This window comes from Carlito syrichta, unplaced genomic scaffold (assembly GCF_000164805.1).
Source record: "Carlito syrichta isolate Samal-C Ts95f unplaced genomic scaffold, Tarsius_syrichta-2.0.1 Scaffold304329, whole genome shotgun sequence".
NCBI classification, from domain to species: Eukaryota; Metazoa; Chordata; class Mammalia; order Primates; family Tarsiidae; genus Carlito; species Carlito syrichta.
In genome coordinates, this window is record NW_007248425.1 from 217627 (window position 1) to 242801 (window position 25175).

Sequence of the window (25175 nt, forward strand, 5' to 3'; positions counted from 1 at the left end):
AGGCTGAGCCACCGAGTCCGGCAATTTTGCTTTTAAAGTGTCCTATTTTTAGAGCGGGCAAGGTGGCTCACGCCTATAATCCCAGAACTTTGGGAGACTGAGGTGAGAAGACTGCCTGAGCCCACTGGTTCGAGACCAGCCTGGGCAATTTGGCAAGACCTCATCTCTACTATAAATCAGAAAAACTAGCCAGGCATGGTGGCTATGCCTGTAGTTCCAGCTACTTACTTGGAAGGCTGAGGCGGAAGGATCGCCTGAGGCGGAAGGATCGCCTGCGGTGGCCAGGAGAGTGCCACTGCCCTTCAACCTGAGTGACAGATTGAGATTCCAACTAAAAAAAAAAAGTGTGATAATTTGGTATCTGATTTCACAATCTTAATTTTGCTTTTTAAATACCCTACTTTTAATCACACTCTATCAAACATGGCTTTTTTTTAAAAGTCACTAATCTTAATATTTTCTTTAATGAAGTACAACTAAACTTTTAAGCTCTTTTAGGTATCAATGTTGTTCTGATTCCCGTTCATTAAAAATATGAGGTTAAATAATGTTACACGGCCCGCGCGTCGCCGCCACCCCCCCCCCACACCCCCTCCCCGCCGGGTTCCCTCAGCCCAGCCCCGTCCAGCCCGGTTCCTGGGAGGATGAAGCTCGTGTACAAAAAGAAGGAACCGATCAAGAAGCGCCGCCCTGAGGGCGAGAAGATCCGAAAAAAGTACCCTGACAGGGTCCCGGTGATAGTAGAAGCTCTCAAAACTTGGATAGGAGACCTGGACAAAAAGAAATACCTGGTGCCTTCTGATCTTACAGTTGGTCAGTTCTACTTCTTGATCCGGAAGCGAATTCATCTCCGAGCTGCGGATGCCTTGCTTTTCTTTGTCAACAATGTCGTTCCACCCACCAGTGCCACGATGGGTCAACTATACCAGGAACACCATGACAAGACTTCTTTCTATACATCGCCGACAGTGATGAACGTGTCTACGGTCTGTGAAGCTGCTGCCCCTGAGGTGGTGGGGGGGTCTCATTCTACCAAGAGACAGGTGGCCCCTTTCTTTGACCTCCTCCTCTTCCACCTCCTCCAGGTTCAAACACCATCTCCTTTCTTCAGGACCTGCACTTCTTAATGTTTGAGGCTTTCCCTCTAGCTCTTCTTAGCAGGAGGGGTAATGGTAGAGATGGCATCTTGTACCTTTCCTTTCTCCTTTCTTCCCCTTTATTTGCCTACCTTTCCCATTCTGCTTTAGACTTCTTGATTATCCATCTCTGCTACAACCAGTGATTGTTTTGGTTTCTGTTCCCTTTCTAACTGCCCAAGAGGCTCAGAATCCTAGCAGTTCCTTCCTTTCGCTACCTTTTTTTTTGGAGGTAGTTGGAAGGGACTGAAATTGGGGGAAGAAGGTAGGAGGCACCATCAATAAAGAGGAAACCACCACGCTGAACTAAATAATAATGATCAGGCTGGACTCAGTGGCTCAGCCTGTAATCCAGCACCGTGGGAGGCTGAGGTGAGTGGATCGCCTGAGCCCGCAGGTTCGAGACCCGCCTGGGCAACTTGGCAAGACCTCATCTCTACAATAAATCAAAAACTAGCTGGGTGTGGTAGCGCATGCCTGTAGTTCCAGCTGCTTGGAAGGCTGAGGCGGAAGGATCGCCGGAGCCCAGCGGGTCGACGCTGCAGTGGCCTGGAGCGGCCACTGCACTCCAGTCTAGGCGACAGAATGAGACTCCAACTAAAAAATAATAATAATAATAATAATAATGATGATGATGATGATAATTTTTTTTTTTAGTGTTATAACGATTTTTATTTTTCCTTATAAACAGGGGTTTGCTTTTATTTTCTTGGCACCAAAGCAATTTGTTCATGTGTTCCTTCTTACACATCTGATCCAGATCATGGTAAAGTTTTCCAATTCACTTTACTAAGCTAGCAAAACTTTCATACCCAAAAAAGTAAAATAAGTAATAAAATAAATGCTCCCCTAACCCGTTTATAACTGAAAATCTGGAACCAAACAACACCCTATTAAAAGAACACAACTTCGCAAACACATCTTAAAGGTACACACACTTAAGCGTTACAGAAATATGCTCCCTGGGCCCTCCCCCACCCCTTCTCCAATCCCTCAGCATTGTTCATTCGGGTCTCAGAGCCCAGTCCCAGGAGTCCCTGTGCATCCATCTCAGATTTCAAGAAGATGGGGCTGGGCCACTAGGTTCAGGTTTGGCCCTATTCTCCTCATCTGCCAGAGCTTCACAGTACTGTGCCGGCCAGTCCTTGGGGTCTTGGTTGTGGATTTTGGCCACAAACTTCAGAACTTTCATCTTGCTGGTTTCCAGGTTGGTTCGCAGGCCCCACTGGAGTTCGTAGTCCACAGGATCAGTGTGGGGTATCCGCCAGTACTCCAGATAACACTGGCGCACAAAGTCCTCAGTTATGAGTTTCTTTGGATCCCCAAAGATTAAATGCTTCTTGGTGGGGTACACCCCTAAACGCTGTAGGAAGTCCCAGACCTCCGTCTCCTTGATGGTGTTGTCCTTCATAAAGATGAGCCCCAAGACAATCATCAGAAGACCCGTGGTGGTGTCCCCTGGTCGCCTCTCACCTCGGCATCCTCTTCCACGGGTCCAGGGTGTTGACCAGGATGTAGGTGTTGCTCTTGGGCTCCAGCTCCACCAGCTTGTACCCGAAGACGTACTGGAGGCGCTCAGCGGCCAGCTTGAGCAGGTCCGGGAAGATGTCCTTGTAGTCCCCAACGACGTGCTTCAGGATGTCGGTCCGCTTGATCGGAATCTTCCTCTGGTCCTTGATCAGCAAGAACTGCACCAGCTCCGCCACCTTCAGCTCCAGCTACTTCTGGGTCCTGGGTCCCATGGAGGGGGCGGTCTGGGACTGGCGGGGGCCCTGAGACGAGGCGCCCAGGGCCTCCTGTGTGCCGCTCGACCCACGGGACGTGCTCGGGGCCTCCTCGGCAATGCTGCCTCTTGGGGTCTGGGAATCTCCGTCACGGCTCCAGCCTCTGTCCCTGTAGCCTTGGGCGCTGGAGCGGCACCGACTGTGTTTTTGCAACATGTCGCCGGGCAGCGAGAGCCAGCAGCCAGCCCGGACTCTCCCCCTGATAATAATAATTTTATATTATAAAAGCATAAGATCTTATGAGCTCCGGAATGTTAGAGCCAGCATTCTATTTCAGGGACCTGAAACTTAAGATTCCTTTAATACTGCTGCTGGATGCAGCTAAACTGATATTTCAAATACTTTCTATAATTTGAATTAAGTACTACTGACATGATGCTAAGCTGAGCAAAAAAAAATAAATAAAAGTTTAAGTATATCTCCAAATCTGGCATATCAGTCTTATTGTCTGTTGCCTTAATTAAAAAAATGGATGTTTGCCACACATTCAGAAACCACCTGGAGATTCAAACTCACAATGAAATTACAATGATAAATTGTGCTACTCAACATTAGTTACTACCAAAAATGATTTTCCAAGAAGGCAGAAAACACAGACAACCTTATTAATAGTATAATTGAAAATATGCTGATATACCCACCTGATCAAACATCTTTTCTACCAGTGTATTATAGGACAGGGACCCCCCCCAAAAACTAATGTATTAAAAAAAAAAACGTGTATTTATTCTTACATGTTTAAACTTCAGTTACCTTCAAAGTACTCTCCACTGAAGCACTATAGCTATCAAAACACTTTTTCCACTGTGCAAGTCTTTTGTTTCACCTCTTCCACATCAGCAAAATGTGTCTCCCTGAGGACTTTTTTCATCCAGGGAAGCAAGGTCACTTGGGGCAAGACTGAGTGAATAGGGAGGATAGAGCATGGGGGTCATGCCATTTTTGGTCAAAAACATTTGGTGTGGTATGCGCAGGTATGTTGTCATGGTGGAAGAACCAGTCACCTGTTTGCCACAACTCAGGATGTTTCTTCTGTAAATCATGACACAACCTTCTTGACCTTCCAGATGAAAACTTTGGTGGACCATTTGATCCAGAGGAACAAATTCCAAGTGTACTATAAGGAGCCTGCCCTCCAAAAGATAATTCTAGGTTTTTGGGGGGGTTCTCCCTCGTATTACCTATAAAGGGTAACATAAAATCAGCACTACTGTGCTCCTTAGGAGAACAAAGTCCATGTTTTGTTTGATTCTGCATGTTTGAGTAGGGCAGGGGTTTAGGGGTGTACGTGTTTGTGGCCTTCTTGAAGTGTAGGAATATCCTGTCAGGTCGCAGGACTCAGTGAGAATTCTGGTTACGGAAACACTACCTTCTAAAATTCACTGTAAATCAAAGACAAAAGTCATGAGATTTTAATAATAATAACAATATGGTAAAGCCTCCTCTTAGCAGCAGAAGCATTTATTTAGGAGGTCAAAGGGGGAAAATTTTGTTAACGACTCAAGGTAAAAGTAAAACTTCAAGAACCTAGGCTTTGAGAATACTGCACACTTACTCTATTATGACAAAAGAGGAGCAATCTGTTTTGTTCCTTAGAAAGAGGCAGGAAAGGAGGAGAGCTAGAGGGAGCATGCTGTGAGTCATGCCATGAAAAGACAGGCAAGCACTCCAAGACCAATCTTTAGTAAAGAATTAAGTGCAAGTCACATATTTTCTAAAGTTAATTATGAAGGGTGCAGGAAGCGACCAGAGGGGCGGCTCCCAGAATGGCGCCGAGCATGGTGAGGACACACCAGACAAGAAAGGCCCTAGCACCCGGCTTCTGTGTGCACAATTCCCCACGCACAGGAAATTCAAACCTGCAAGCCTCCAATCCTTAGCCAGCTTTGTTCGGCGTCCAATAGGACTATAACACAACGTTGGCCCCACCCTGCTCCCATACCACTCCTCCAATAAGAACCTAGCACAGCCCCTTCCGGCCCCTGTCAGGCTAGTAAATACAGCCCTCTCCCTGCATATCGCTCTCTCTCTCGGTCTCTCTTTCTCTCTCTCAGTCTCTCTTTCTCTCTCTCTCTGTCGCACTCTCTCTCTCTCTGCAGCTCTCTCCCCCCCTCTCTCCCACTTCCCCTCTCTCTCTCTCCACAGACCCTTTCCCTTTTCCCCCTGTAACCGCCGCTTTAATAAATCTCTTGGCCTTAAACGGGTGAGGAGTCGTTACTGGCGCCGAACTTCTTTGAAATTACTTAATAAAATATTTGTTCCGAAGATAGACAAGTGGGAACTTATTAAACTGACAAGCTTCTGCAAGGCCAAAGAAACCATCAAGAGAGCAGGGAGACAGCCTACAGACTGGGAAAAAGTATTTGCCAACACCAGGTCAGACAAAGGCTTAGCATCCCGAATCTACAAGGAACTAAAACGTGCTGAAAAGAAAAAAACAAACAACCCCATTATAAAATGGGCAAAAGACATGAACAGACACTTCACAAAAGAGGACATCCGAGCAGCCAACAGACACATGAAGAAATGTTCAACCTCACTAATCATCAGGGAGATGCAAATCAAAACCACACTGAGATACCACCTAACTCCAGTCAGAATGGCAATTATCAACAACTCAAAAAATAACAGCTGCTGGAGAGGGTGTGGTGAAAAGGGAACACTTCTACACTGTTGGTGGGAGTGTAAACTAGTGCAACCTCTATGGAAAGCAGTGTGGCGATTCCTAAAAGCCCTAAATATCAACCTCCCATATGACCCCACAATCCCCCTACTGGGAATATACCCTGAAGAACTCAAATCACTCTATAAAAAAGATATCTGCGCACGTATGTTTATCGCAGCATTGTTCACAATAACAAGAACTTGGAAACAACCATGCAGCCCATCAAAAGAGGACTGGATTAAAAAAATGTGGTACATATACACAATGGAATACTACACAGCCATAAAAAAGAATAAAATCATGAATTTCACAGCAACCTGGATGGAACTGGAGTCTATAATACTGAGTGACCTCTCACAGAAACAAAGATACGAGTATCACATGTTCTCACTCATATAATGGACCTTGAACATCCAATGTAATACTATAAGAAAATGACTGACGGTACTGGGAAACTATGTGGGGGGAGGGAGATGGGATTAACAGTAGCAAATATCTGTCTGGGGATGGGGAAACACCTCTTATCAACAGGGTGCCTGAATGAAACGTAATTGTACACCTAACCCTTAACTGTAACCCACAAAATCATAATAAAAAATATTGAAAAAAATTAAAATTAAAAAAATAAATAAAATAAAATATTTGTTCCAATTATGGTGAATCCTGGTCTTCAAAATTTGTATGCTAACTGCCAAATCAATTCATTTTTAGTAATTCATACTTTCTTCCTTCATTAAATATATAGGAAAAGTATGATTGTGAGTTGCAAAAAATCTAACAAAATTAATGTATTTATGTGTAATTTGTATACATGATTCTTACATTCTCACTATCTTTGACATCCATTTATTAAAAGAACACCATATATTTTACTATATTCCTCATTTCATAAATCACTAATCATCTGAGGCCTACTTTATATCACTCTATTATAAATAATGAGAAATAGTATCATAATTTTAATGTTATTTAAAAAATTGATATTTTATTATCTTTGCATCATTTTAATCTTGACTTTGTTTTAATACACTCTCTTACAAATGCTTCAAAATTTATTTCTCACTTTTTTAAAATAATACTCCTCTGAGTATTAATAGTTTTTTGGGGTTTTTTTGAGTCAGGGTCTCACTGTGTCGCCCAGGCTGGAGTATAGTGTCACCCAGGCTGGAGTGTAGTGTCATGATCACAATGATCACAGCTTATAGCAGCCTCGACCTCCTGGGCTCATGCAATCTTTTCACCTTAGCATCCTGAGTAGCTGGGTCCACAGGTATATGCCACCACACTCAGCTAATTTTTTGTTGTTGTTTTTTTTTTTCTTTTTGTAGACATGAGGTTTCACTATGTTGCCCAAGCTGGTCTTGAACTCCTGGGCTCAAGCAATCCACCTGCCTCGGCCTCCCAATGTGCTGGGATTAAGGCATGAGACACCGCACCTGGCCAATATATTTTTTAATGAAGTCATCCTTTTCTTTTGACAGAAAGTGAGTCAATCTACTTGACTGGTTTCATCAATTAGATTATATGACAATATGTTATCTAAAATTGAAAACTCAATGAGCAAATAAGCCACCTCAAGGTTTCAGGGCAAAAAAAAAACATATTTAAAGCATAGGACGAAATGAAAGCATTTTTCATTAAAAAATATTGTTTTAGGAAGATAGTATTAAAATATTTCAGGCCAGGCACGGTGACTCATGCCTATAATCTCAGCACTTTGGGAGGTCATGGAAAGATGACAGCTTAAGCCCAGGAATTCAAAACCAGCCTGGGCAATATAGTGAGACCTCGCCTCTACAAAAATCAAAAATTAGCTGGGCATGGTGGTACACACCTATAGTCCCAGCTACTCAGAAGGCTGAGGCAGGAGGTTTACCTGAGCCCAGAAGTTCAGGCTATGGTGAGCTGTGTTCAGGTCACCATACTACAGTCTGGGTAACAGAGTGAGACGTTGTCTCAAAAAAGAACATTAATTAAGTAAAATAATAATTCAATTTTTCCTTGTATTTTCAGAGCACACTGAATTAAGTGAACTCTAAATGAAAAAGGAACTATACAATTTCAGAAAAATTTCAGTAAAATTTTGAATGACTAATAAATCCTTTTGCAAGACAAGTATTTTTAAATTATTTGCTATCAGTCAAGTTAAAGGAGGTAGTAAATGAGTTACCAATTGACAGATCATTGAAACCAACTTTTGATGATAGATCACCATGTGATTTTGTTTTGCAAATAACATGACAATAAAAAAAAACTCCCACCTTCTTATTTATGTGAATTAAGTTTCAACCTTTACAAGTATATAAACATGACACATTTTAGGTATTAATTCCAAAGTGTGCAAGGGGATTATGCAATTTTTCAAAAAGAAAATGAATAAGATCATCTTAGTTTTATAAACTTATCTCTGAAAAAAGGAATGAATTTAAAGCCGAATCCAGTCTCCTTCTAACCATATGTAATATTCATCCACAGATATATGAACTAATCAGGAGTAGGGAAGAAGGTCCCATCTATTAAGAGATAGGTTTCCATTAAAATATTACTTTTTAAAAAAATTATTTCCCTCTATTTTAAGATGTGGGGTACAAGTCAAGCAAATTTTACTTTTATTTTTAATAGTTATTCATCTAAATTTGTGATATATTTGTTTTGCCCAATTATATACCACTAATAATTACACTGGTAATAAGTTTATTAAACTTACAGCCATAGTGACAGATGAAAAAAAATCAAATTTGTTTCAATTTATATTCATATTTTTGTGATAAAGAAATAACAATATGATCTTTAAAAGACTTCAGCATTAAAATACAGTAAAATAAGGTAAAATTATTTCAAGGATGTATATTGGAAATCTGAGAGTAAAGGTATAGAAACCTCAACTTTTGACTGTCAAAGAAGAGTCATTTACCTATTTTTTATTTTATTATTGCTTTCTTTTTTGTATAGATGTCACTATGTTGCCCAGGCTAGTCCTGAACTCCTGGGCTCATTCAATACCCCAACCTCGGCTGCACAAAGTGCTAGGATTATAGGCATAAGCAACTGTGCCCAGCCTCTCACCCATTTTTTAAATGGACAATGGTAGATATTAAATTGCTAGAATACTTAGATTCCATTGGATACATGTGAAACAATGATATAACAGTTTTGTTTAAAAGTCAATATTTATAATATGTTAGAAACTATAACTTTTACAAGTATATAAACATGACATATTTGAGATGTTAATTTGAAAGTATACAAGGGGATATACAGTGTTTCAAAAATAAATTATGAGTAAGAAGATCTTAGCTTTAAAAATATGGCTAGAAGACCTTGGACAAGTCACAACCTTTGAAATCGAGTTTCTTAAACTGTAAATTGAGGACAAGATTCATTGTAATTCAGTATCAAATTGTACATAAATAATACATAATATGTAATAGTTATATATCATATTCTAATATATGTGTGTATACATATTTTATAAACTGTAAAAAAATAAAAGTTGTGGAGTACATAATAACAATTTCATCAAGAAAATATCAAATGTATAAGGGACTGAAAAAATAACACCCCCGCCTAAATTTCGAGTCTTTTCATGTGAACCGGACAGAACAAGAAAGATATTACATGATAAATCCCAGCTGTAAATCATTAAAACTTGATTCATTTCCAGGAGCTATAGATTAAATTGAATATATAAATAACAAATTATTCATGTGCCATAGTTTTTAAAAATTAAACTTAGCTAAATGTGGAAGGGTATCAAAGAACTAGATTTGGGAACCAAGACATTAAAATGGTCAATAAAACGAGTAACAGCAGCCTGGGCAACATAGTGAGACTTCATCTCTACCAAAAAATTAGCCAGATAGGGTGGCATGCACCTATAGTCTCAGGTACTCGGGAAGCTGAGGCAAAAGGATAGCCTGAACCCAGAAGCTGAGATCGTGCCACTGCACTGCAGCCTGGGTGACAGAGAGAGACTCCAACCAATAATAATAATAACAATAATTAATAACGGGACAAAAATTTATTTAAAAATTCTATGGAAGGCCATCCTTACCCAGGTAATCTTATCCTTTTGAGGCTAGCTGTTATGCAAATTCCTACCTTCATAATGAGCATTTGGCAACATAAATTGTAAGGCCTGAAGCAAGATCATGAAACTAGCAAGAGTGATACACGCCCATTTTCTGGGTCTACTATACTCCATCTATGACTCCCAGCAGTTCTATTTCACTAAGGCTAACTATATCCCCCAGAAAAATCAAGCATACTAGATAATAAAAACTGTATTAGAACAAAAGATAATTTTACTAAGTATATATTTTATAGTCTCAACTGTTCATAATTCTACCAATAGTTAACCTGATCACTTAGCTAAATGATTTTGTAAAAATTAATAAGCTATTTTTAATAAATTTGATTATATATAAATTTTTTTACAAAAGTGTCAAATTGTATCTAATGAAATTTCAGTACTCAATGTTTCACCACTTTTTCTAATCATTTCCCCAATACAATTTGCATGTACAAAAATTCTACTTAGCTAGAAAAGTTTGAAGCTGATTAGGTTCAATCAGCCTTCCTGATGGTGAAGACATTGTGTTATGTTCTGAGAGATATACAGATGTACAAGACACAGTATCTGAATTCTAGGAAATTATTAGTCTAATAACTGATATAAAAAAGTTGGTACACACAAGTTGAATATATACAGTTGGTATTTACAGTGAGTATCACCCAAATTCAATAATTAACATTATATTATACAGTATTTCCTCACCTTACTTTATCTGCACTTTAATTTTTATGAATATAACCATTCATCCCTCTAAACATCCATCAATCCATCTTATTCTTTTAATATTTCAAAGAGAGTTGCAAGCATAAGCATGCTTTCTCCCTAAACATTTCAACACGTGTATCATTAAAGTTTAATAATTTTTACAATTTTTAATGTTAATTTTATATAACATGAAATGCACAAATCATAAGTGTTCCAACTGCAGATTTTTGACAAATGCACACACCTTTGAAACCAAAACCCCTATCAAGATATAGAACATGCCAGGCGCAGTGGCTCACACCTGTAACACCAGCACTTTGGGAGGTGGAGGTGAAAAGATGGTCTGAATTCAGGAGTTTGAGATCAGCCTGGGCAACTTGGTGAGACCTCATCTCTACAATAAATTAAAAAATTAGGCACGGGTGGTGGAACACACCTATAGTTCCAGCTACTTGGAAGGCTGAGGCAGAAGGGCTGCCTGAGTCCAACAGGTCAAGGCTGCAGTGGCTGTAAGTGTTCTACGGCACTCCAGCCTGGGCAACAGAGTGAGACTCCAACTCAAAAAAAAAAAGTTAAAAAAATTTTAAAAAGTGAAAAAGAAAGGATTCATAAAGGCCAAAGCATTTGAAGATACCCAGGTGGAATGGATTTTAACAGGCAAAAATGGAAGAGGAGGAAATTGTAGTTGAGGAAAAAAACATACATAAAATAGGGAGGCAGCTGGGCATAGTGGCTCATGCCTATAATCCCAGCACTTTGGGAGGCAGAGGCGAGAGAACTGCCCTAAGCTCAGGGGTTGGAGACCAACCTGGGCAACTTGGCAAGATCTCGTCTCTACACTAAAACAAAAAATTAGCTAGGCACAGTGGCACATACTTGTAGTTCCAGCTACTTGGAAGGCTGAGGCGAAAAGATAGCCTTAGACTACCAGGTCAAGGCTGCGGTGGCCACAAGCATGCCACTGCACTCCAGCCTGGGTGACAGAGTGAGACTCCAACTCAAAAAAAAAAAAAAAAAAAAAAAAAATACGAAGGCAGAAAACTGAGAACATGTTTGAGCAACACAAAGTTTGGCTAAAGTGTGAGATGTGTCAGGCAAATTGAAAGGACATAATATAGCTTTAATATACCCAATGAGCAACCATTTTAAGAGTGCCTAAATCTCACATTTTTCTAGCAGTTTACTTAATTTACCCTCTAATCACTAGTCAAGGACAGAACCGGTTTCTCAGAGGTAGCTATTGATAATTGTTTTACAATCCCCCTCCCCAGCTTGCTTTGTACTAATTAACTTTTCTATTTCAAGTATTTGCCTCCACCCATAAAATCCAGGTTAACCTCATCAGCCCTTCATGACCTTCATAGCATAGACAGACCTCACCACCACAGCAGCAATCTTGTGACTAACCCACCCATCTGCCTGCTATCCAACACCTGAAATCAGTACTTGTATGTACCTGCCCTTCATGCTAAAGTGGAACAGACCACTACACCCAACCACCTTAACAACCTGCCCCCATCAAGGGGAATGTTTAAAAGCATTCAACCTCGAGCAGCCATTTGCCATTGCTTTGCTAAACTCTGGAGTGTCCACGTGGCTCTCAGAGTTACTGCCACCATGTTTCTTAGCTTTGGCCCCCTCCCCTACTTTGGGGAGGTGAGTCCCTCTATCTCTTCTCTCTTCTCTCTTCTCCCTAATTTACTTTCTAAATAAACTGTATTTTCCAATCTAACTTCTGTGCAATTCTTTGCATCTTTCTCACAGCACCAGAAGGAACACCAGACACCCACACCCCCAGTAGGCCTGACTGAGAGTATGACCTAATACAAATGAATAATATTTGGTGAATACTTTCCCCCCTTTGTTATACAAAAATTATGGAACTATTGTTTTGGACCAAGCTCTTGCACTAGGCCCCAATAGATCAGATCAAACAAAATTGCAGTCACTCAGGATAAATACTACATAATCAAACTGAAACCTTAAGGAAGCAGATAGATTCCAAAACAGACCAGTTTTTCCAGGAAACAAACAAACAAACCAGGAGATTCCAGTCTACCTGAGTGAGCATAATAAGGAAGTCTCCTCTGCTTTAACCCTAACAAAAAAAAAAGAAACATTTTTTTTAAAAACAGAAAAGGCATATAAAATTTATTTTAACATACATAGCCTGTAGATATCATAACAGAATGATTACTCAATCACCCAGTAGGATACAGATGCTTTTATACGCTTCTTAAAAGGGAAAATGGGAACATGTGTATAATTTAAGAGGATGGTAAATTATTCTAGCAGTGGAACATGAGGCCCTAAACCAGCATAAATTGGGTAAGCTATTTTAAGAAAGAAATTCTCAGAATGAGATTACAAGAATTATAAAAGCTGAATAGCCAGCTGGGGAACATTTGCTGTTTGTTAAGAAGCCAACAAAAAGGCACTCAACTATTGCAGTTTAAAAGAAAACCCTACAATTAAGAAGCTGCAAACCTCCTGCAACACATGTAGGCAATTTACAAAACTTTTTCATGCCCTGTAGGCAGTTCCCTGGGCCCAAACTGAATCCCAACACAATAATATAAATGCTTCTGTTAGCTACTGCCTCTTTGCAGGTAGCAAACATTCTTGCTGCTTGTCCTGCCTGTTGTGCCCTTTACAATGTATCTTACCTTAAATAAATCTACCTTTCTTAATTCGTAACTGTCTTGGCGAATACTTTCACCCCCCAGGACTCTGGCCATACCTAGCCTGTCACACACGGCAATTTTTAGGGAAATTCAATAGGCTTGGAGAATATACAACGGCCTGGGATAAAGTCTTTCCAGATATATTGACAGACTTATGACTTCCTTTCTGAAATATGAGTTACGTTAATGAAAATTCAGTTTTTTCCTATTGTTCTTTTCCCTTGTTCTCACCTGACAAACCCACTGTTTCCATTACTCAACGGGAGCTCTCATGCTATTTGAAGGCTGCCCCTATTTATGAACGGCAAATAAAAGCCAGTTAGATCTATATAACTAAATTTGCTGTAATTCTATCTTTTGGCACCTTTAAACACCATTTCAGTATATTAGTTCTTCACACTCGACTGCTTTTTTTCCCCCCTTACCTTCCAGTCCCTGCCTCAGCCTATACTTGTTACTGGCCCAAGTCTATTTCTTCCCACTCTTCTCCATCTCTCATGAACCATAAATTGATCCATTTCAGATTATTTTTTGTATATCTTAGCTTTTTTTAAACAATGGGCATCATTATGTCTGCCTTTGAACACATTTATAAGAAAATGACAGATAAGTTTGTGCATACATAGCAGTATTGTTTACATGTAAAGCAATTACCAGTAATACAAATTTTCATATTATCTAATTAGAAGGGCATAAGAGTAGGCACTAACTTATTTTTTAATTATTTAATAACTCATGTAACTTTCTTTTCATAACCACAAAACATATCTATACTCTTAAGAGTGAGTGTATATTATATATTTGTCTGCACAGTATCTCCAGGAGGGGATTGGTAGGATTCTTTCTTAAGCTGGGTGGTGAGTACAGTTGAACAATAAAATGAACACACATTTTCTCCACCCACCCATACATTTGAAGCCTCCTTAAGACCCCCTCCAATGACATCTCTCTTTTTCCTCCTTCTTCAGTCATGAAAATTACTGTGAAATCAGATTTATTAAAAAAGTGTTTGATTCCAGCTGAAACTATTAGTATAAAACCAACCAAATATTTAGGAGGAAGAAATCATAATAAAGATAAGGACACAGAAATCCAATATAGCAAAATAAAGCACAGCACTATGGACTGTTTTCATCCCCCCCTAAAATTCATATGTTGAGGATACAAAAAGAAGACAGCATTCTGTGAACAGGGACAAGTGCCCTCACCAAGAACCAACCTGCTGGCATCCTAATCTAGGACTTCCCAGATTCCAGAACTGTGACAAATAAATGTGTGCTGTTCAACCCACCCAGTGTATAGTATTTTGTTACAGCAACCTGGAACAAAGACAGAAATACTATCACAATTTATAAGCTGGAACTTAAATCACACATGTATGTATGTATGAATCAGAAATGTTAAACATGTATATATTTTCTTACTGCCAATCCAAACCCTATCTGCAACATTGCAAATGTGGTATACCTCCTACCTTTTCAACCTAGCAGAGACATCCATTTGTCTTCTTTCAGGCAGCACCTCTGTTTTGAAGCCCTGACAGCCCAGAGTTACTAACTCTTTAACTATTACTAACCAGATCACACTCTGTTGTCATTATGAATTTACATATCTGTGACCCCAGCTATACTAGGGGCTTCAAAAAGGCAGCAACTGTGTTATAGTCATTTCTGAATCCCCAGAGTCTAACGAATTGCCACATGCTAAAATACTTGTCCTGCATTCCCCTGGCCAATTAATTAAGCCAGTCTGCATCTAACCAGTCCCAGTTCTTCAATTTGAAATCTCATAATCTCATTCACAACCAATATCTTGGAAGTGGTGGCAGGTCATGTTATTTGTATCAAAGAGTATTATACTTCTATATACAATTGTTCAATAGAAAATACTAGAAACAGTAGAAATGATGCTTATTAGAAAATCAACTGAGTAGTGATTCACGCTGTAATCCCAGCACTTTGGGAGGCCGAGAGGAGAGGATTGTCTGAGCCCTAAGGGTCAAGACCAGCATGGGCAACTTGGCAAGGCCTCGTAACTACAATTAAAAAAAAATTAGCCACGCTGGTGATGCACGCCTGTGGTTCCAGCTACTTGTAAGGCTGAGACAGAAGCATCGCCTGAGCCCAGCAGGTTGAGGTTGCAGTGGCCAAGAGCGCGTCATTGCACTCCAGTCTAGGTGACAGAATGAGATTTCCGATCCAAAAAAAAAAAAATCAAGTGAAAATAACAAGTAAGTAGTTAGACACAGGAGTCTGGAATTCAGGACTAGACACATAAATTTGAGAGTTTTTGACAAAGAGGTAGCATTTGAAGTGATGCAACTCTTGACTTGGTCACTTAAGGACTGAGTGTAGACACAGATGAATACAGACACCACAATGTTAAGAGATTACAACTAGAAAAAGAACTTGGAAGGACTGAAAGAGGCAACCAGTGACAAAAAGAGAAAAACCAGGCAAGTATGTTGTCTGAGAACTAAACGAACAAAGTGGTTCAAGGAGGAGAAAGTATGATAAACGCTATTGTTTTTGTTTGTATGTTTGTTTGTTTTTGAGTTGGAGTCTCACTCTGTCGCCCAGACTGGAGTGCAGTGGCCGCTCCCGGCCACCGCAGCCTCGACCTGCTGGGCTCCGGCGATCCTTCCGCCTCAGCCTTCCGAGTAGCTGGAACTATAGGCGCGCGCTACCACGCCCGGCTGATTATTTGATTTATTGTAGAGATGAGGTCTCGCCACCCGCGGGCTCAGGCAATCCACTCACCTCAGCCTCCCAAAGCGCGGGATTACAGGCTGAGCCACCGAGCCCGGCTACTATTGTTAAATCAAATAGGAAAGAAGACATTTATATGTCTTTCCCCAAATAGCAAATCCTCCAAAACCGAAATGGGGGGAAAAAACCGAGAGATACTACGTGGCATCCATTTACCAGTGACTAAAAAAGAAAAAGACCTAGAAGTTATAACAACGTTATCTAATGCGGATATTTCATTCATTTTCATGATGTGTATGGTATTCCAGAGTATCGCATCTTCCTCTTAACATCCACATGAAACAAGTTTCCAAAGAGCACGGCCATTATTTTGGGCAGCGTTAATTTTAAATGAAAACATCTGACGTTGTTTCACCAGCTGAGACACTGAAACAACCAGTACCTTCCATTCAGCTGCCACTCTTTGCTCCGAAAGATTAGGTATAACTTTAAGAGTCAAGATGATTTAAAGAGCATTCAGTTTCCAAAAGAGAATGGGCAAAAAGTATCAACATTCACTGAGGGCTTAGAGAAAGATCCGTGCACTGTGAGCTCCTGGAAGGAAGGCGCGCACCTCCCACAAAGTAGACACTCCATAAGTATTTCTGACTTAACTTTGGACTCAACATTTTAAGTATTTCTGACTTAACATTTTACGGCAGGGGAGGGGGGTCGAACTCCAGGGCGCTACGTCCTCCAGAACACTGTGGCGTCCCCACTCCCCTAATAAGTCTGCGCAGCAAAGGGGCCGGCGACCCGCACCGCGGTGGATAAAGGCAAAGAGGGACGGCGCACCACCTCATTCCTGACCCTAAGGTTGAAAGAAAACCCCTTGCCCTCGGGCCAGGGCTCACCTGCCTCCGGAGTGGAGTAGAAGAGCGGCTCCCAGCCGCCTCGGAGGGGGTGTCCCCGCAAGCCACTCGCCCCGTCACCGGACACTATCTGGGGCAGAGGGCTTCCTGCGCTAGGGAGGGAGGACCTGGGAGGGCTTGCTCGGTCTCCTGAATCTCGGAAACGCTGCCACCACAGTTCCCTCAGGTGCTCCCCAGCGGCCTGGGCGTGCGCGCGCTCCCGCCTCGTCGCTTAGCAACCTGAGAAGCCGTCCGGTCTTCCCCACACAGCAATTCCCTCCGCCCCTCCAGACAGAATAGTTTTTTAAAGATTTGCTTCCGGGTCGAGCCAGCTTTACGCAGCGGAAGGTCTCTTTACCTCCCACGTTTACTCTCGGGGGAGGATGAAGTCTCCGTTGCACGAGTGTGGGTGCTGTTGCTAAGGCTCCGTCTCTCCTTCCGCAAGTTACACACGCGTTCCCTCCGCCAATTGCTGGGCGCCATCAGGCAGGACCTTTCCTCCTGAGCTTAAACCATCCGCTTGACTACGTCCTCCAATCACAGCGGCTCGTCCTGGGACTACTTTGCAACCGGCGAAGAGCGCAGGGAGAAGGGCGTGAGAAGACACTCAGGTCTCGGGAAGTGTAGTACAACACTTGAAGGAATTCCTTTGGAGTCTGTGCCAGACCAGGACAGCGTAAACTACAGTTCCCAGAGGGCGCCGCGTTCTGGAGCCGAGCCTTTTCTAGCTAACACCACTCGCCCTCCCAGAGTCGGTTCCGCGGTAGAGGTGACCTAGGTCTTTGAGCCTCATTTTCCAGGTCCTGAAATTGTCCGCGCAGTTCCCAATCATGGTGAGTGTGGGCCCCAGGCTCCTGCTCACCTCCAGCCTTCGCGTCCCTGTGCGAGGTTTTTTGCGCTTGAGGGATTTTTGGGAGGTGTCAATGCAAAGCGCTGTCCTTCGCGCCCTTTGGAAAGACCCAACTCATCTGGGGATTGTCGCAGTAACCCAGTAATTGGGAAAAGGCTGCTTTCGACCTTGGGTGGGGGGAGGCCTCTTAGAAGGACTCTGAAGGAGTAACTGTCCCTGGAGAGTTGAGAATGGCGGGGAGACAAAATACGAGACTGGGGATTTTCTCCAAAAGACGGTATAGGGTTTGATTAGGACTATCAGGTTTGATAAGGGAGAGGAGGGTTGTTTCCTAACCCCTTTTTCTCCTTATAAATCGACAGTGTTTTTAAGGGTTTTTGTCATGGAGCACTTGAAAGCAAAAGACTGTAAAGGTATATATTTACCAGGTGCTCCAAATTACGGGCTACATTCTCAAGAAACGTGTTTCCGCCATATCTGATTTCACAAAATGTTATTTAGAACCTGTTCATTGATCTCCTTTTGTAATGCAGGACATGTTGAAGCGACGCCATCACTACCCGCATAACTACTGCAGATGTTCTTTACTGATCTGTATATTATGAATTTCAGAAGCGCTACTTTTAAATATAACCATCTTTTTCATTGAAGGCCGGGATACCTAGATCTCCATATCTTGTCTCTGCTGAAAGGGAGAAGGGAGGGAGGGTTGGTGGAGGATCTCTGACGTTGGAATTATCTGCGTACTGTTTGAAGGTGACATTTGTCATCAGGCTGAGAGAAATCGCTTCAGTACTTGTATTTATAGTTCAGACTATTTTTCCTCCTTTATTTCAAAAATACTAAAGTGGGTGGGGAGTGTGAGGAAATGTTTGAATGAATTTGGAAATTTCTCAGAATTTGAAGACACGTTTTCAAGGCAAGGGCCTTTATAAGGGGGCCAGTGGAAACAGCTACTAATTCCCAGTTAAACCCGGGTTTCCTATTTATTTTGTCAGATAACATGATTAATCATTTAGATTATAGTTTCAATGGTTTCTGTCCTAATAATCTTAGCAAGACAGCAGAGGAACTTATTATCAGATGACTTTGGACTTTATCATTTTAGAATTGGATGGAATCTTTTAAAGGTTATTTTGACAAGCCTCCCCACTTTAAATTTTAAAATAGAGTTTATTGAGACCCAGAGAGAAATGTAATTTCCTCAGGGTTACACAACGGTTTGCTCCAAAGGTCTCACACTCTTTTACCATAATGTGTCTTATACTGAGCAAGTCATTCTGGAAATTTATTTATTTTTATAATAAGGAAACAACAATTTACCCCAAGAGTCTCTCACACTCTTTTACCATATTGTGTCTGATACTTTTCACGTCATTCTGTAAATTTATTTATTTTTTTAAATAGGGACCACTACTGTCTTGTGGGGGAAGGGATGGACTCAACTCCCTGAAGGTGTATTTTTAGTAGCTGAGGTTCTAGAGGAAGATACCAGTTCATACTGCATATACAAACTCAGCTTTGTTCTCAGCATATAGATTACCCGATAGCTTTATTCCCTACAATTCAGAATACTGGAATTCTAGAATTGGAAGGCAATTTGGAGATTATTTTATCTACTATTAAAATGTAGCCTAGTGAGGTCAAAGATTTTCCAAGGTTGCAGAGAGATGCTCTCTTAGGTTTTTTGGCTACACAGTAGACCGAGCCAGGCCTCACCTCTAGAAGGTCAGTGGGATGCCAGATAACACTGGGACAGTCCATGAGAAAGAATACTTATGTCATTTTGCTGGAACTGACAGCAAACTCATACATAACTCAATTTCCCTGCTTCCTCAGGAGGGTGAGTGAACAACCACTGAGTTAGGAAAAAGCGATCTCTACAAGCCCATCCAAAGGCAAGAATTCTTTGCATAAGAATGAGAGCATAATAACCTGTAGGAAGGAATCTGAATGACTAGGTGTTTTTTGTTTGTTTTTTGCATTACAGAAATACATGTAATTTAGATGTGCATGTAAATTATAAAGTAAAAAAGAAATACATGGGTCTGTCTTTGGAATAACAGAGGGAACACTTAATCTTCGAAACAGAGAAGTTAGCACATTCTCAATGCAGAGCCTGCATCTGCAGGAAGGTCATTAGTGCCCTGCCAGCAGCAAAGGCATTCCTTCTCTGGATTTTGGCAGACTGCCCAGGTATCTGAGCAAAGAATAGTAACCTGTGTTCACACTGTAACATTGTGAAAAGTCAGCAGGACTCACCCACCCTCTTGCTTTTCAAATGCAATGTTGCAAAAGAGCAGAAAGAAGGAGATGTACACTTTATTTCCCTTTCATCCTCAAACGTTTAAACACTAACTAGTCCTCATACTACTCTTTAACAAGATGGAATTACTTACCTGTGAAAGATAATTTCCCCAAAGACACAGAAGGAAACTTGCTGGGGTGAAATTAATAGCTGTTCATTAGTTGACCACAGCCCTTCACTAATAACTAATAATACTATGAACACATTTTTAGTAGCTAAAATTGACTGTGTTATTCTAACCATGTAGGTGACTTTCTGGGAGGTTAAACATCGTAGGTAATGATATTCACTCTCCCCCACTCCACCCCTTTTCTTTCTATTTTATTAGTTATATTTGTAGAGACGAAGGGTCTTGCTAAGTTGCCTAGGCTGGTCTCAGACTCCTGGCCTCAAGTGATTCTTCCACCTCAGTGCCTAGGCCTCCCAAAGCACTGGGATTGCAGGCCTGCACCATCACACTGAGGTTCTTACCCCTGTTTTCTTTTCCCAGCTTGCTGTACATTAAAGTAGCATGTGTTCATATTTGTTGAACACTATATGGGACTGCAAATTTGAATCAAAGGCAGTCCGCTCTCAAGGGAAGTTCATGGTCTAGTACAGAGTAGTAGACATGTAAATAGAAAACCACAGGCTGATAGAGTCCTTAGAGGAAAATTCTGTGGTGATAATCATATGCAATACTTGCTACATACTATTTTTAGTGCTTTAATGTTAACTTTTAATCCTTAAAACTACCCTGTTAGATAGCTGCTACTATTATCTCCAGTTTACTATGGGGAGATAATACAGAGAGATTAAGTAATTTAACTTCTTCAAGAGCATACAGTTAATGAGTTATGGAGCCAAGACTTGAACCCAGAAAGGCTGGCTCCAGAAGCCAGCTCTTTACCACTCTCTACTGCCTCTTTAGCTCCCTGTTTTAGAGAATTAGCTAATCCCCCTTGTTTCCTTCATATAGTTCACTAATGGCCTAAAATAGTACCAAGTACATGATGGGAATTACAGAAATTCAATGGTATATTGTTTGGGGTTTTTTTTGTTAGTTAGTTTGATTTGTTTTGTCTTTTGAGTCAGAGTCTCACTCTGTTGCACAGGCTAGAGTGCAGTGGCAAGCTCATGGCCACCGCCGCCTTGATGTGCTGGGCTCAGGCAATCCATCTGTCTCAGCCTTCTAAGTAGCTAGAACCACAGGTGTGCACCACTGTGCCCGGCTAATTTTGTTAGAGATGAGGTCTTGTCAAGCTTTCCAGGTTGGTCTCGAACCACTGGACTCAGGCAGTCCTCTCACCTCTGCCACCCAAAGTGCTGGCATTACAGGCATGAGCCACCCTGCCTGGCTGGTATGTTGTTTAATGATTTAATTGAATTAAATAAGATAATACTAGTGCATTAGAACTAATGATGGTTTTGTCAACTATAGATGAAACTATTATGGTCACTAAGCTGCCAACTTAATACAAGCATATATGAATAAAACACATTAAAATGTTTTTTAACCATGTTTTGTATGCTTCCAAACATTTCTTACACATTTCCATCTTTTTGGTGGTAGTTTTTACAACACCTAGCTATTCCTTCAAGCAAATATCTGAGTTCCAACTACATGCCAGCTATTGTTCTAGGCATATGGGATACTGCAGTAAGTAAAGTAGACAAAGCCTTGGACTTAAGGAGCTTGCATTCTAAAAGGGAAGGAATAAATTTTCCTCTATTCCCTTTTAAGTCACCAACTCCAAGGAAATGGGAAAATGATAGAATAAAACACATGTATAAGCCATTAACAATTTTTGTATAATAGAAATGACTCCTGGTAATGATAAATTAGAACACAAATATTGTATAGTTTTATATGTGATAGACTCTCTCTGTATATATGCACACACACACACACACACACACACACACACACACACACACAATAACTTGAAGTGCTTTTTACAAATCTCAAATCCATTTTGAAATGTAAAGATGTACTTTATTTGACTCATTTGGAAAATTATATTTTATATATTTAGAGATAAGGCATGGGGGAAGAATTTGGTGTATAAGAAGGGGGAGAAATCCAGAAGGTCAGGGAGAAACTTTCTCCATAGTTTTCTCTTTTTTTCCCCAGTCTTATCCTGGTCACATCTCTGAGGAAGAAATATATATACAGTCTGCTATGATCAGATTCATCCCTCTACAACACTTGATACTTCTTTTTTGAGGATTTTTTTTCCTTTGACTTCTATGAGTACCAAACTGCTAATTGCTGCTGACTTTTAGAGCTTAGAGTTAGGAGGTTAAAAGGAGCTTCTAAGGTCTTTCATCTTTCTTGCATCAGAGACATGACTCATTTGGAAGAGGGAATTCTAAATAAGAAGATATCAACAAAACACTTCTATACCCAGTCAGTTGATTGGGCCTTGCAGGGAGGGATAGAGGTGACACATTGAAAGTACATTTACCCAGCATTGTCAGGGAAAGGGATGGTTTACCTTGGTTGGATTTTCTAACTAAACTTACCTATTAAATTTCTGAACATTATTGTTTTGCCTTTTTTTTTTCTTTTTAAATAGAGATGAGGTCTTGCTATGTTGCCTAGGCTGGTCTCAAACTCCTGGGCTCAAGCAATCCTCCCACCTCAGCTTCCCAAAGTGCAGGAATTACAGGCATAAGCCACCATGCCTGGCCTGTTTCACTCTTTTTAATAGGGATAGTTCTAGTTTTTAAATTCCCTGAGCTTAATTTAACCTTTTTTTAATGGCTCAAAGTCATCACCTTGAATATCAGTTATTTTTGTCTGTATATCTGTATTTTGTTCAGGATCTGTTGAAATCTATAAGACTACTTCTCTTTTGTAATCTTTTGTATATCTCCCCCCTCCTCCCTTTTAAAAATAATTTTCCCTTGGAATTCGATATGTCACCACTTGTCGTTGCTATTATTGTTTATTATACTCAATTTTGTTGTAATCCAGATATTAATCATTTTCTCATTTTTCTTTCTCCCTAAATGGAAAAAAGGCTATTCTTCCTCCAAGTAAAGTTGAAGTGTGATTACTTATCATATTAAAATGTCTTAGCTCATTGTTAACGGAAAGTTCTAACCTCTGTTGCTTCTCTTCTTGGTGTGAAAGATTCTATTGAACCTGTGGGAGTGGAGGATTTGCATAAGAAGGATTTGTGAGACTCTAGTGGCCATTAGGATTTGCATCACCATATACTGAACACATCGACATTGTTAGGCCTACTTTAGTGGTAAAATATTCCCAAAAAGGTGGATAAGATTATGTAAGTAAATCCAAGATAACACTTTTAACTCCCTACACACAGTGAGAGTTAAATAACTATGCAGCAAGTTCATTGTCTACTAAGCCAAAAGAGAAGAAACTTTAAAATTTTACATTCACTTTTAAATTGTATGGTTGTCTTTTATAGATAAAATACTGAATATTTGCAGGGTACGGTACCATTGTTAATAAGATGTTAATGGATCTTTTTCTACAGTCTGAGCCAATCAGAGTCCTTGTGACTGGAGCAGCTGGTCAAATTGCATATTCACTGCTATACAGTATTGGAAATGGATCTGTCTTTGGTAAAGACCAGGTAGGGTCAAGTGTCTATAAATCTCAAGTCATTGGAGTAAGAATAATAAAACCCTGTATTTAGTTGGAAACAAATTATAAGATGGAATGGCTTGTCCCAATAAATGTAGTAACCACATTGCTGTAAATGGAAGCTAGCAAGGTATTTATATGTACTTCTCCAGGCATTGAAAACACTGCAAATCAGAACTCTTCCATATACTCTATTTCATTGATTTGGTGCAACCAGCAGGTGTCAGTCAATGGAAGGTATCACTGTTGACAGTAATTGTTAGTCATGTGAGGAAGAAAGTTGCTCAATCAGCACTTCTTGTTCATAAATGGTCTTTAGAACCCAAAAAGATAAGAAATTTGCTTCCCAGTTGGAAACAGGCACTCCTACTTATAGCAAGTCTGATTAATATACACTAAAATCCTTTTCTAAAATATTCATTTTCTTGACTTGTGGATATCAAGTTCTTCTGTCATGTCAAATACTCTGCTTACCTGTCCATGAACCGAAGTCAAATGTACAGCTACTAAAAATAAAAGCAAGCTGTCACTTCAGTCTGATCTTTTCTTCACATACTCTTAAAATTTAACAATGATTCCTCTTATTCTATCTGCAAGCAAACCATTGCTAATATTATAGCATTCCTTTGTCTGAAAGTAGCATTGTGGTAGATACCTGACCTCCTAAAGAAATTATATGACTAATTAATAGGAATTATATACATGTACATATCAAATAAAAACTATGTGAAAGGACTTTTTTGTGACTAACAAACACCGACAGATGCTGTCTTTGCAATTTGGCAGCCTATAATTCTTGTGTTGTTGGATATCACTCCCATGATGGGTGTCCTGGATGGTGTTCTAATGGAACTGCAAGACTGTGCCCTTCCCCTCCTAAAAGGTAAGTTGGGGAGTGAAAAACAGAATTTTATAGTATTTTATATCTTACAAAAAATAGGTTTTCTATTTTTGCTCTTAAGTTCAAAAATTATTTCATAAGCAGATTTTATTTTTGTCTTTTGAACTATTTAATTACTTATGTTTAGCAAGAATAAATAACGATAAAAACAAGAAACAACTAGTGTCAAGTAAAGGACTATATATACTTTGTCCCCCTGCATGTCTGTATATAATTTAGCATACTATTTAAGTATAATATTGCACAAGGGTTATACTCTTGAGATTGTCTGCACACTCACACATTGTAGGCAATGTAGGCACAGTTGTCTTCATTTTGTTATTTCAAGTCTATTTAGATGGTAATAATAGCATACTTAATGGATACATAAACACTGGATACAAGTGAAAAAAAGGTATGGGTAGATTCAATATGAAAAAGAAAACTTCAAACTTTGGTGTTTAAGTAGTCCCAAGTGTTTATTGCAATTTCCACAGATGTTATTGCAACAGATAAAGAAGAGATTGCCTTCAAAGACCTGGATGTGGCCATTCTGGTGGGCTCCATGCCAAGAAGGGAAGGCATGGAGAGGAAAGATTTACTGAAAGCAAATGTGAAAATCTTCAAAATCCAGGGTGCAGCTTTGGAGAAATATGCCAAAAAGTCAGTTAAGGTAACCAACGCTGTATTTGATGGTATTTCTCATTACTGGCATTTGAAACTTGTACTTTTAACTTTTTTTTTTGAGTTGGAGTCTCACTCTGTCGCCCAGACTGGAGTGCAGTGGCCGCTCCCAGCCACCGCAGCCTCGACCGACTGGGCTCCAGCGATTCTTCTGCCTCAGCCTTCCAAGTAGCTAGAACTACAGGCGTGCGCTACCACACCTGGCTAA

At 40.3% G+C, this 25175-nt stretch overlaps 1 protein-coding gene and 2 pseudogenes across 4 annotated transcripts in view; 2 read left to right on the plus strand and 1 right to left on the minus strand.

Moving 5' to 3' along the window:
• Window positions 1-644: 644 nt before the first annotated feature.
• LOC103262062 lies at window positions 645-994 on the plus strand (annotated as a pseudogene).
• A 1199-nt stretch (window positions 995-2193) lies between these two features.
• On the minus strand, window positions 2194-17130 carry LOC103262065 (annotated as a pseudogene).
• A 236-nt stretch (window positions 17131-17366) lies between these two features.
• Window positions 17367-25175, plus strand: part of MDH1 (malate dehydrogenase 1) — a 17403-nt gene continuing 9594 nt past the window's right edge. For 3 of the 4 annotated variants that reach the window (XM_021713174.1, XM_021713175.1, XM_008059667.2), the window contains exons 1-4: window positions 17367-17480; window positions 23294-23392; window positions 24190-24286; window positions 24781-24956. In XM_021713174.1, coding sequence (XP_021568849.1) covers window positions 17478-17480; window positions 23294-23392; window positions 24190-24286; window positions 24781-24956 — 375 coding nt within the window. In that variant the 5' untranslated portion in view covers window positions 17367-17477. Of the gene's footprint in view, window positions 17481-23291; window positions 23393-24189; window positions 24287-24780; window positions 24957-25175 lie in introns of those variants that run through there. The other variant, XM_021713176.1, reaches the window with a different exon arrangement.